The sequence below is a fragment of the Pleurodeles waltl genome, chromosome 4_2, assembly GCF_031143425.1.
Source record: "Pleurodeles waltl isolate 20211129_DDA chromosome 4_2, aPleWal1.hap1.20221129, whole genome shotgun sequence".
Lineage (NCBI taxonomy): Eukaryota > Metazoa > Chordata > Amphibia > Caudata > Salamandridae > Pleurodeles > Pleurodeles waltl.
Genome location: NC_090443.1, coordinates 79,040,040 through 79,053,649, shown reverse-complemented (window position 1 = coordinate 79,053,649; position 13,610 = coordinate 79,040,040). Strand labels below are relative to the sequence as shown.

At 43.1% G+C, this 13,610-nt stretch overlaps 1 protein-coding gene across 5 annotated transcripts in view; it reads left to right on the top strand.

Annotated features, from left to right (window-relative positions):
* STAT6 (signal transducer and activator of transcription 6) overlaps positions 1–13,610 on the top strand; it is a 604,937-nt gene that overhangs the window by 562,813 nt on the left and 28,514 nt on the right. For all 5 annotated transcript variants that reach the window (XM_069230781.1, XM_069230777.1, XM_069230780.1 and 2 more), the window contains one exon: positions 5,878–6,048. In XM_069230781.1, the coding sequence (XP_069086882.1) occupies positions 5,878–6,048 (171 nt within the window). The remainder of the gene's footprint in view (positions 1–5,877; positions 6,049–13,610) is intronic.

Below are 13,610 nucleotides of genomic sequence, written 5' to 3'. Positions count from 1 at the left end.
CTCCGGAAAGCGGAGTGGTCCTGAGGCTGGTGGGGAGGGAGTTCCAGGTCTTGGCCGCCAGGAAGGAGAAAGATCTCCCACCCGCCGTGGAGCGGCGGATGCGAGGGACAGCAGCGAGTGCGAGGCCAGAGGAGCGGAGGAGGCGGGTGGGGACGTAGAAGCTGAGGCGTCTGTTGAGGTATTCCGGTCCCTTGTCGTAGAGGGCTTTGTGTGCGTGGGTGAGAAGTCGGAAGGTGATCCTTTTGCTGACAGGGAGCCAATGCAGGTGTCTCAGGTGTGCGGAGATGTGGCTGCTGCGGGGTATGTCGAGGATGAGGTGGGCCGATGCGTTTTGAATGCGTTGCAGGCGATTTTGGAGTTTGGCTGTGGTCCCGGCGTAGAGGGTGTAAAATATTGTGTAAATATTCTGCACAAAACTTTGATTCCCTGTACTTATTCTTTTACAAATGAAGTACTGGTGCAGGGCTGCAGTTACCAGCTGGAATCTGTGATTCAGCACCAGGAACTTTGAGCACTTCTCCACTGTCCACCTTGTAATTGGAGCATTATTTGGAAGTTCAGTAAGGTTAGGATGCACTGAGTACAACTGACTAAAGTAAGCACTGGCTCACAAGCAGGTTTATCAATCCTTCCGTACAGCAAACACACAGAGTCCTGTCTGGAGATTTACACATTTTTTTTCACATACTTCTGTGTGATAAACGGGCTGCAAAAGCTGGCTGTAGCCTCAATTCACTCACTGTCGAGACAAAGCATTCATAGAGTGAGACAGTGCAGGCATGATAGGCACTAATGTATGGTGTGAAAAGCTGCTTTATTTAGAACTGGTCATAACACCTAGCAATTAATCCCTGGCATATTGCCTCACAATTAATAAAATCTCACTATACGATCATCAATGAATACTCCCCTAAAGAATTGAAGCACCCTTGCCAGGATGATGTGAACTTCCTCTAAGCCCACCAAGGCCCCACTGTTGAAAGGATCTGCCTAGGATGAGTCTGCCCCTAGGATGATCCCTTTTTTTGGTTATTTAGGGGTAGTTTGCGCTTAGGGCGCTACAACTTGTTCCACCTAACGTATCCACCCCAAATTAGCTTCCTTTTTTCCAACATCCTGGGGGTTCTAAAGTTACCCATGGTTTGTGCATTTCCCTGGACAGGACCAAGAAAATAGGCTAAATACAGCAAAATATTGAATTTATTTAGACAACAAGGGAAAAAGTGTTCCAAATAAGTGTCTGTGTTTTTTCCTTAAAATGGCATCTACGAACAGTTTGCTGTACTGAAGTCACCAGCTTTCAGGAACATGCACTGTTGAATCCAAAAAAAACCTTTTTGTTTTCACTGTTTTGGCATTTTTCAAAGAGGTAGACTATTTTTCCTATTTTTTGTGCCTTCAACTTAGTACCAGTTTGTGGTGGAAACCACTGTGAAATCAAAGGGTGATCCAGGAAAGCTGTGGACAATATTCAGTGGGCAACATTCCAATTTCAGCAAGGGGTCATATGTGTAGTTGCCTCAGGGCTTTCCGAAAGAAACTGAGGGTTGAAATAAAATTGAAAACAAGCAGAAAAAAACTGTCATTTGTGACAGTGTTTTCGTCTGTAACCTATTGTCAGAGTGGCCAATTTACAACTGCAATGTACCATTACATTGGTTAGACCATTTTGGTTGTGAGACTATATAGGGTTTGTGGGTTCGCTAAGAACCAGAGATACCTAGAACCAACAACTGAGCTGCACCGTACATTGTTTTTTTTTATTGACAACTTCATTTGCTGAAATATGTAGAGTGAAAAATAGATATCAAGGTAACCAATGTATTTCTGAAAAGAGCACAGGATTTGCAATTTAGGAGCAGAGGCTATTTGTGTATCTCTGAAGTTGTGGATACCTGCAGGAGGATTTAGAGGGTATTTTTCAAAATGTCTTCTTTCTTACACACTGCCTTAGATTTGGAAGGCACAAATGCAGGAATATCCAATTTGTTATAACAAATGTCCTACTAGTCTATGCTCCCACATGCCTTCCGATAAAAGTGTACCCCACTTGTGTGGAGAGGTCTACTGCCTGCAACATGAAATGGCCTAAAACACAACATGGGCACATCACATTTTTGCACCCAGAACTGGCCTGTTTTTGCAAAATGGATAGCTGTAGATTTTGGGCCCTAGCTGAGCCAGGAACTAGGGAAACCTAGCAAACCTGTACATGTTTGAAAACTGGACACTTAGGGGAACTCCAGGTTGGGGTGACTTGCATTGGCTCTCACCTGGTCGTTTCACTCAGAATCCCTTGCAAACCTGAAAGACACATTTTCCTCATATTTTTCTGAAGGAAAGTTCTCGAATCTGCAGGGAGCCACACTCTTCCCTCCACCCTGCAATCACTTAAGTCTTCCAATAAAAATGTTACCTCACTGGTGTGGGTAGGCTTTGTGCCTGCAGCAAAAAACAGACCAAAACGCAACATGGGTGCATCCCATTTTTCCACTGAAAGCAGACCCTTTTTGTCCCCAATGTGACTAGTTATAGATTTTGGACTGTAGCTCAGCCAGAACCTAGGAAAACCTAGCAAATCTGCACATTTTAAAAAACTAGACACATAGGAAAATCCAGGATTGGGTGATTTGATTACCCACAGTTCCCGGCAAACTTCAAAATTCACCTGAAATCACGCATATTCCTTACATTTCTGCTATGCAAACTTCCCGAACCCACAGAAATCCACAAAATTCCTACCACCCAGCATTTCCCCATGTGTGCAGATAAAAACGCTGCCCCACTTCTGTGGCTGGGCATAGTGCTTGTGGCAGGAACAGAACAAACCAAGGTCAATGGGAGTCCTTGCGTGGGGACTCCTGTTTACCTCAGTTGGATCAGTTCCTGTTGCTGGCACTAGGCCCAACCATACAAGTGGCACAGCATTTTTATCCGCACAAGTGGGGCAATGCTGTGTGGTAGGAACACTGGATTCCTGCAGATTCCGGAAGTTTCCATCACAGAAATGTAGGGAAAATGCTTGATTTCAGGCAAAGTTTGAGGTTTGCAGGGCCTTGTGGGTAAGAAAACCTCATGGGATTCACACAAGGCGCACCAACCTGCAGTCCCTTTAAAAAATGTCTGCGGTTTGTAGTTTTTCATGGGTGGCTGTGTAGTGTTTCCCCAAATCCCGCAGCTACCTCTCTTGCTGATCTCTCCACAAAGCACTTTAGTGCCTTTTGTGTCAAGGTCTCTTGGCCCACCGACACAAGTGAGGTACTATTTTTATCAGGAGACTTGTGGGAATGCTGTGGGGTAGGACATTTGTGGCTCCCTAAAGCTTCCAGAAGGTGTCCTCACAAAAATATAAGGAAAATGTGTATTTTTAGTTAACGTTTGAGGTTTGCAAGGCATTGTGGGTATGGAAATGGTGTGGGATGCATGCGAAGCACACCACCCTGGACTCCTCCAGATGTCTAGTTTTCAGAAATGTCTGGGTCTGATAGGTTTTCCTGGTGGCAGCCTAACCACGCCCAAAAAGTGCAACTTAAGAAGTTAAACTTACCTTCTCACATTGTTATGAACCTATTAAAAACACATAACTATCCTCTTTACCTCTGCCTACTCTTACCTTTTTCCTGGAGCCTTCCTCTTCCTAAATCTTGCAGGAACTCAGGGCTTACAGAACATGCCCCCACTCCCAACACCACAAGAGCTGCCTCGTCCTTCTCCAAAATTGACAACAATCTGGGTTAAAAGCTAAACCTCTCCCAACCAACGGCAAAACAATGACTGCCACCTGTCCTAAAAATAACTGACCATTTGCAAGAAAAACTGTAGTAACTTCTCATTTTCTTTGTCATCCCATCTCTTACTTAATGCCTTTCTTACTGCATGAGAAAAAAAGGCAAAGAAACATTTTTGTTTTTATATATCTGTTCATGGCAGTATACGTATATTTCTATTTCTGTAAGTTTATTATTTGTGTCTGAAATTATATATAAATACTTTGAGACAAATTTTACAGCCTTTTTGAAGTCAACTATTTGAGGCCCATATGTCCATATTTACCCCCTTTCTGAGGTTTTTACTTGGTGTCTGTTGGGCTTCCGAAGTGACAAGTAGAAATACATAAACTGCCTTAATCTGATACCAAAAAAAAACATTTTTCTGCTCTTTTTTTCACCTCAGCAAAAAGGGCGTCACATAATGTAAGTACTGGGAGGAGGAAGAGAGAATTGGAGTAATGAAGATTACTGGTAATTAACTCAGGAAGTACCCTCACCCCAAGCCTCAACTAGAAGGAGGCCGGGAGACAGGGCAAACTTTATTTGTGCCCAGGACAAGACTAGAAGGAGGAAGGCACTCAACCCAAAAATAAAACCCTACTAACCCACCTTCCCACCCAGTGTGGCATTCGACCACTGAGACCCCTGTCGGCCGCCACCACCTGCCCAGAGGGAGAATGCATAAATCCATTCCATGGTCTCCACAGTTACAAAAATCAATACGAACATATTGAACTAGCAGTGTTTATCAATGACAAAAATTACTCAGAATCCGGATCAATTTATGGAATATTTAATCTAACTTGGATTAGCGATGAATACTTCTTCAGTTTGCTTTCTGACTTTGAGCTATTTTTGTTTTACTTTATGAATAAGCACCACCTGGCACTGCTACTGTCCTCTGAAATATTGTATCTGTTATAGTAATTAGTCATTTCACAAGAGTTAACAGTGAGGTGTCTCACGACCTATCAACCCGATTTTTGTTAGTGAATCTGGGTCGTCCCTGTTTGGTGGTATGCTGTGACGGTTTGGGTTATTCAACCCTGTACCCGACCAGTGTCAGTGGATTATTACTCGTCACAAATGTGATTCAGATGGTAAGTGTTATATTTTTCTAATGGTTGTGTACAGCTGAAGTGGGTAGCTGTACTGTGGTAGTTATACTGACTGATGTAATCTAGGAAGGAAGTATCCTTGCGAGGGATTATCAGCTAATGTTGTCCCATGTCCATTACAATAGGTTGAAGGGTAGTTTTAGACCACCTTTGATGTCATAAGGGTAAGTTATTATTTTTTTGTGGTTGTGTCCTCTCCCTTGTCTCCGACTCCTGAGCTTCCCCACTTATCATTTATCAGAGTGCCAAATTCCTCTTGCAAATACCCATAAATCTTGGTTAAAACAGTTTGGTATTTGAGACCAATTTATCTTCTGCATTAGGAGTGCTTGAATTATGAGATGTAATTCATAGGGTTGAACACTGTGATGTGTAAGGTTGGTTGGTTGTGTAGGAGTTAAGCCATGGGCTGTGCAGAGAGAGGTTAAAGGACTTCAATCTAATTGCAAATTTCACCTGCTCTAATCTGTTTACAGGGATCTCTTTTGGATGGGACAGTTATTGTGAAATTGACATTGACTGGTTTGTGAAGAGGAAACAAAGGAGTTTATAATTTGTGTGGTATGGTGTCATGATTTGTTGTATACTGAGAAGTGGGCACATGGAATTGGGTTGGTAGCTGTTATGTATATAATTGGGGTTTAAGGTTCTGGGATTGAGGGGTCTATGAGGATCCACAAGAGATGTATTTGTACATAGGTCAGTTAGGAAAATCAATTACTGGACGTGAATTGCAATCAGTATTTTTCAAGCAGTAAATAGTACATCTGCTTCCCTAGTTCCTCACCCAGGAGGCTAAGTATTGCGCTTGTATGTCTAACTTCTCGGGTACTTATGGGTTGCAAATCCGTTCTGATGCATAGGAGAAGAATCACCGCAAAGGAAAGAGTCACAGATAGGAAGGAAAAATAAAAAAATAAACTGATCTTCAACTTATTTACCCATGTGCCAGCCTTATTTAATTCAAAATAATTTGTTTTCTTCTGCAGTGGATCACCTTCCCCTGCTTACTCTCCTGTGGGCAGCATGAACCCCAATACTGCATCCCCACTCTGCTCACAATATCCGGATTTGATGCAGGTGGATCCTCCACAGTTCCAGACATCCATGATGCTTTCTGAGATGGGGTTCAATGGAATGCCTCTCTCGAATTCCATAAGGTGAGCCATATACACTTTCCCAAACCTTACACCAAAATGCTTTTCCTTTCACCAACTACAGCGGATCTATAAAAAGTGTGCATATATCTTGATTGTGACTTTGTTGTTCGACTCTCACACCTACCTCCTGCATCTCATTAATAACCTTTCATTACTGGCATCACTTATTGAAGGAGTGCAAACTGAAGATTTTCACACCGGGTACCAATGTAACACGTATATGGGTGAGTATCATAATTAAGTTTGCCATTTCCTCGTAAGGTTCTGCCCCCCTCTCCATTTACCTTCGTAAACAAAGTCTTTCCATATTTTGTTTTCATCCAAGGACTAAGGGATCGCAGGAGGATTTTGACAATGCGAGAGTGGCTAGTGCCTTGAAATACCTATGTCACTGTGAAACAGGAGCCTCTAAGAGCTCTAATGTTCCATTAAAAATCATGCCAAGCTACTAACTAATATTGTTGGTCTTGCAATTGTGACCACATCTAACAAAACATGATTACTGAACACCTCACACAGAATTAACAGCAGTGACCACTTATGAGGATCAAGTAGAGTAACCAGCAGTTATGTCAAAAAGCTGTAGCAATGTTAAACATCTCTGTATGACTAATGGCACACAAATGCCCGCTAGTAACAAGAAGATAAGATCACAAGTCATTCAACTTTCAGATTAAATATACTTTGAAAACTGAACACCTTAGGCACCAAACATCAATTTACAAGAATGTGAAAATACACCAGTGTTACCCACAAATACTCACCCTTCAGTTTTTGGAAAACATGCATAGTTTGTGGGGCGCCAGAGAGCCAGCAAGCAAGATGGCCTCACTTCTGCGAGGCTCCGGCAGTCAGGGACATAAAAACCCATCATCCTACCTCATCTCACTGTTTTTTATGGGTTGTGGGCAGTAAACTTATCTCTGCCGCATATTTTCTGCTTGAACCAATGCTTGACTCGCCAGTCCCCTGGGCAATTGTGCATGAAGAACTGACATCATGCGGTCTGTGCTGGAATCCTAAGATGGTGGCGGCCTGAGCACCTTGGTCGAACTGGCACAGTGGTGTAGCGATCCTGCCTTGCCACTCATGGAAGTGTTGAAATAAACGCTCAGCTCCTAGGCAGGAGATGTCCGGAGCAACCTGTGATCCCCCAAACCAGTGGTGTCTCGTCGGACGAGCTGGGCCGATGTCAACCCTGAGGCTGCCAGAGACCCCCGTTCTGTCTGGCGAGGCTGCTTCTGCTTGTGCATCTGGGCGGGCTGTGAGATTTCCAACCTTGGCTTGAAGCCTGCTGGGACTCCGGAGAGACTTTCTTACAGTGGCATGCATGGTGAGTGCATATTGTGGGCACTTACTCGCCTCCCTGCACAGTGCACAGTCCAAATAATGCAGACCTAAAATGAGCAAGAGATACTAATCCTACAACCATGCGCCAAGCCCACGTTAATCATGGCCGCTATGACAATGTAGTAATGCTTTAATCTGAATTCATTATAAGAGCTATTGACATTAAACAAGTCTGCATTGCTCCCCTATAACACGTAGTGCTTACACGTGCTCCAAGTGAAGCTGTGATTTCTGTACCAATATACTTGCTAGCTGGAGGCATGGTGCCTTGAAACTTGCTCCTGGAACATATAAGCATTACTGGATGAGATTAACGCTGTAACTGGAGACCATTCGCACCCGCACAGAGATGTACACATGATCACCCACTCCATGAGGCGCACTGGGGTGAAAATCTGGGTGCTTGCGGAGGCCTCATTGCATGACTAACCAGACGCAGTCCCACAGGCACGACCGCCTCTCGCTAGTCAAACCTGAGTCTGATTGTGCAGCCCCAGGTTAAGACCCCAGGGTGAGGTGGGACCAGGTTGGTGGACACTTGAATGAGAGTCATTGTGGGACCCCAATTAAATCCCGACATATTTCAGCGACAAACCAAAGTGGCAGCTGCACTCAGCACCATGTGCACCTCCCATAACATCTATATAGACTCATTGTGCCCCTTAGATACCCGAGTGGTGTGCATCAAAGCAGTGACTTTCTCTGCATCCCCACACAGCACACATCTCCTGTGGGAGGAAGACTGCAACATTTCTACCAGCAGTGGCACAAAATTACATCAGATCACTGGGTACTGTCAATTATCCACAATGGTTATTGCCTAGAACTCATCTCCACTCCACAAAATATTCCCTCTCGCTCACACAGGCTTTCTCAGGAACACATTGTTCTTCTGAAACAAGAGTTAGAATCTCTTCTACTCAAAGGTGCAAAAGAGGTAGTACCTATCACTCAATGAACAGGAGTATATTATCTATACTTCCTCATACCAAAAAAGGATTGCACTCTAAGACCTCTCAATCAGTACATTCTCTCAGAGCATTTTCACATGGTCACTCTACGGGATGTCATCCCCTTGTTACAAAAACAAGACTACATGTCAGCATGCGATCTAAAAGATGCTTACTTCCATTATTCCCATACATCCAGCACACTGCAAATACTTGAGGTTTGTGATAGCAAGCAAGCACTGTCAGTTCAAAGTGCTACCCTTTAAAGTAACAACAGCACCAAGGTATTTACCAAATGCCTAGCAGTGGTTGGAGCATACTTCAGAAGACAATTTATACATGTCTTTTCCTATCTGGACGACTGGTTTATAAAAGCCAGCACCATTCAAACCTGTCAACAACACACACAATACACAATTGATACTCTACGCAATCCAGGGTTCCCAATCAATTACCAGAAGTCTCACCTTCAGCCAGCGCAGATACAACCATATCTGGGAGCAACTCTGAACACTCAGTCAGCATTAGCCTACCCAAACCCACAAAGAATCCAAGCGTTCCACAGTCTCTGTCTCTACTACAATACAATCAAACTTACACAGTAAGGCTTATTATGAAACTTTTGGGAATGATGGCATCCTGCTTATCAATAGTGCCCAAAGCACGTCTAAACATGAGACCTCTGCAACAGTGTCTTTCACAACAATGGTCTCAGGCACAGGGTCAACTTCACGATCTAGTGTTGTTGGACGGCCAAACTTACAACTCCCTGCAATGGTGGAATCACACCAAACTTATCAAAAGGGCGGCCAGTTCAGGACCCTGTGCCACAGACCATAATCACCACAGGTGCATCCACGACAGGTTGGGGAGCCCATCTCAACAATCTTACGGTCCAGGGAGAATGGGACTCAGTCCAGAAGACTTACCACTTAAACCACTTGGAAATGCTGGCAGTGTTCTTAGCACTCAAAGCATTCCAACCACAGATCACAAACAAAACAGTGTTAATAAGGACAGACAACATGACAACAATGTATTATATGCAGAAATGGAGGGACACATTCATCTCAATTGTGCCTTTTAGCACAGACAATTTGGAAGTGGGCAATTCACAATTGCATTCACCTATTAGCAGAGTATATCCCAGGTATACACAACCAACTTGTGGACCTCTTAAGCAGGACGCAGCAACAAATGGGAGATTCACCCACAAGTAATTCAACAGTACTTTCACATGTGGGGAACACCACACAAAGACCTTTTCGCAACAAGTGAAAATGCAAAATGCCCAAACTTCGCATCCACGTACCCATACCCTTGATCCTAGGGCAATACTCTATGGATCAATTGGTCAGGGATATTTGCTTACACTTTTCCCCCCCTCCCACTAATTCCATTTCTGGTCAACAAAATTCGTCATTCCTCTCTTACTATGATACTCATTGCTCCCACCTGGGCACGTCAACCCTGGTAAACAACACTGTTGGATCTGTTTGTAGCACCAAACAGACAAGACTTATTGAATCAAAACAAAGGTCACATCAGGCACCCCAACCCAGTAAGCTCAACCTGGCGATTTGTCTCCTGACGTCATAGAGTTTGGATATCTACAACTTCCATCAGAATGTATGGACATTCTAAAGGAAGCACGTAAACCTACAACTAGACAGTGCTATGCAGCTAAATGAAAACGTTTTGTATATTACTGTCAACCCAAAAACATGAATCCACTCAAAGCATCAGTACAGAATATTGTATGTTATTTGCTTTATTTACAAAAAATAACACTTGCATATTCATCTATTAAAATTAATTTAACAGCAATATCAGCCTACCTTCAAAACAGACAGCACACTTCTCTGTTTAGAATCCCTGTCATAAAAGCTTTTATGGAGGGCCTTAAAAGAGTTATTCCATCTAGAGCTCCACCAGCTCCATCCTGGAATCTTAACAATGTGCTTACAAGGCTTATGGGCCCAGCATTTGAACCTATGCATTCTTGCGCTCTTCAATTTCTGTCATGGAAAGTTGCTTTCTTGGTAGCAATTACAGCCTTAAGAAGAATTAGTGAAATTCAAGCATTCACTTTAGATGAAACTTTCTTCCAAATTCACAAACACAAAATAGTTAACACAAATGCAAAATTTCTACCCAAAGTGGTTTCACCATTTCACATCAGTCAATCAGTGGAATTGCCACTCTTCTTTCCACAGCCAGATTCAGTTGCTGAAAGAGCTCTGCACACTTTTGATGTCAAAAGAGCTCTCATGTATTATATAGACAGAACAAAAGATTTCAGAAATTCTAAACAACGTTTTGTGGCTTTTCAAAAGCCTCATAAGAGTAATCTTATTTCAAAACAAGGATTAACCAAATGGATAGTAAAGTGTATTTAAACTTACTATCTTAAAGCTAAATGGCAACTACTATTAACTCCTAAAGCACATTCTACTAGAAAGAAAGAAGCATCAATGGCATTCTTAGGAAATATACCAATGGCAAACATATGCAAAGCAGCCATATGGTCTACATCACACACATTTACTAAACACTACTATGTGGATGTGCTGTCTCGCCAACAAGCAAATGTTGGTCAAGCAGTGCTTAAAACACTATTTCAAACTACTCCAACTCCTACAGGCTAGCCACTGCTTATTTTAGGAGGGGACTGCTTTTCAGTCTATGCAAAGCATGTGTATCTGCAGCTACACATGCCATCAAACGGAAAATGTCACTTACCCAGTGTACATCTGTTAGTGGCATGTAGTGCTGCAGATTCACATGCACCCTCCCTCGTCCCCGGAGTAGTACTTTGTGGTACTTTCTTATGTAAATATGTATATACATTGCATGTACATCTTCTTTACTTACTATATATATGTACATATACTATTCTTCACTCCTTACTTCACCCTCCTGTGACAAAACAGTCTAACAAAGGACTCGATGACCATGCGCACTATCACTGAGAGGAGGAGTCACTCGATTTTGGGACTCGAAAAAGTTTCTTCAAAGACAAACACTTATAACACACCGAGCCCAACACTAGGTAGCGAACTTATGCAAAGCATGTGAATCTGCAGCACTACATGCCACAAACAGATGTACACTGGGTAAGTGACATTTCCCTTTCTGATAAAATACCATAGAAGAGACAATCGAGCTGAAAATAGACTGAGACTGAGACTAGAGGTGGACAGATTTCTGTCAACAGTCACATAAGTCACAAATAGACTTGTAGATGTCTTTTGTTTTATCAAGCTAAATCTTATGAACCATCATTACGTCATTAGCTTATAAAGACATTTCTGCTGACGTGTAAATGTGAGAAGAGAAATAGTTTGATTAACATAAAAATCTGAGTCCACCTTGGAAAGGAAAGAAAAGACAGATGTCCTCATGACAACAATGTTTTTGCCAAAAACTGTGTAGAGTTTCTGGGAACATAGTGCCTGAATTTCACTACCCATGTTTGCATATGTGAGGAAAGATGCGTTCCACAAAGTAAGCTGCAAGGTGTTGCCATTCATTTGTATGAGTGCGGACCATCAGTGTAGAAAGAACCAGAACCACATTGTGTTTCTTGTGGAAAAGTCTCTTCACTGGTGGGGAAACCTTTTAAATGCCTTCCTGGAAGTCCTTAATAATAGGGACCATGAAGAAAATGGGCATTTAATGTAAGCTGTAATAGCAGCAAGATGTCTCCCTTTAGTGAAGAGAACCCCAAGTCTGATTTGGCCAAATAGAGATGGTTAGAAAGTACTATTTCTTGCTGACATTTCATTGGATTTGTTTTTCCCGGTAAATCAGACGCAGAATCTCTTCCATCTGGATGAATAGGAAGTGCTAGTAGATAGGTGTTTGGCTTTGTTTACAGTCCTGAGGTACACTAAGATGCCTATGTCATATGAGTTCAAACCCATGCAGCCACATTCAAGGCTAGTAAATTGAGGTGTGGGATTTGGCCCCTAAACTTAAGGAGGAGATCTAGTGCGTACTTGATCAGCCTGTCTAAATGGCATCCCTCTCTGTTCCTTCTCGATATCACTCTATATAAAACTGTATCAGACTATAAAAATAAAAAAAATCCCAGGAATGTGTGAGAATATGGAACAAACAAAAAAAGAGAAGGTTTATATATTTTTTAAGAACCAGAAGGGGGCTTTTGCCTTCAAAAATTACAGACAGGAAATGTTCTGGTGAAAGTCGAGAACAATGCGTACCTCCACTGTACAAAGAAGGGATCCATGATATAACATATAGGGCCTCATTACAACCCTGGCGGTCAAAGACCGCCAGGGCTGTTTCGTCAATTGCACCGCCAGCTTTTTGGCGGTGCATTCTTGGGAATTACGCTGCTGTCGCACCGCCGGGACAGACGGTTTTCCGCCACGTTGGTCCCGTCGGATTTAATCCTCCAGGGCAGCGCTGCTTCCACCGCTGCCAAGGGGATTACGAGTCCCCCTCCCGCCAGCATTTTCATGGCAGTAGGAACCGCCATGAAAAAGCTGGCGGAAAGTGGAGTCGCGGGGCCCCTGGCATGGGCAGTGCAGGGGCCCCCTGGCACAGCCCCATGGAGCTTTTCACTGTCTGCATAGCAGACAGTGAAAAGAGCGTTGGGTGCAACTGCACCCGTCGCACCGCCGGCTCCATGTTGCGGCCGACATCCCCGCTGGGCCGACGGGCGGAAACTCAGTTTCTTCCCGCCGGCCCAGCGGGGATGTCAAAATGGCCACTGCGGGAGAGCGGCTGCATTGGCGGCCGCACGGCGGTTACAACTTGCCACCGCCGGCCAATGTTGTAATGAGGGCCATAATGTTCTGTTGTCCATTATTGAAAATGATACAAAGTAAATTTCTTAGACCTTTGTTTATCTTTAGGAAAGGCTGCACCACTAAAAATGCTTTGTACATATATGCTCCTATAAATGCAAAGAATTATCGTTCTTTACATTTTTTAAGTTTTTAAAACATTTAAAAAGGAGTTTTCTTTCTAACTCTGATAACTTTGTTTTAAAACATTAGCAATGTAAATAGATATTCGTAGTGTGTGTTGGGCAAAGATAAATATGCTTAGCACACTTTAGCCATCTATTGTTAAGTATTTTGAATCACAAGGTATAGTGATTCCTTCTATAATCTGTACTGCGCATGGTCATTGGCTCCTTTGTTACATTGTTTTCTTCTGCCATTGCGGTTCTGATGCCTACCTCGGAGCTCTGCAATTTAAGCTTTGACATGGTTCCACCGCCCAGTTCAG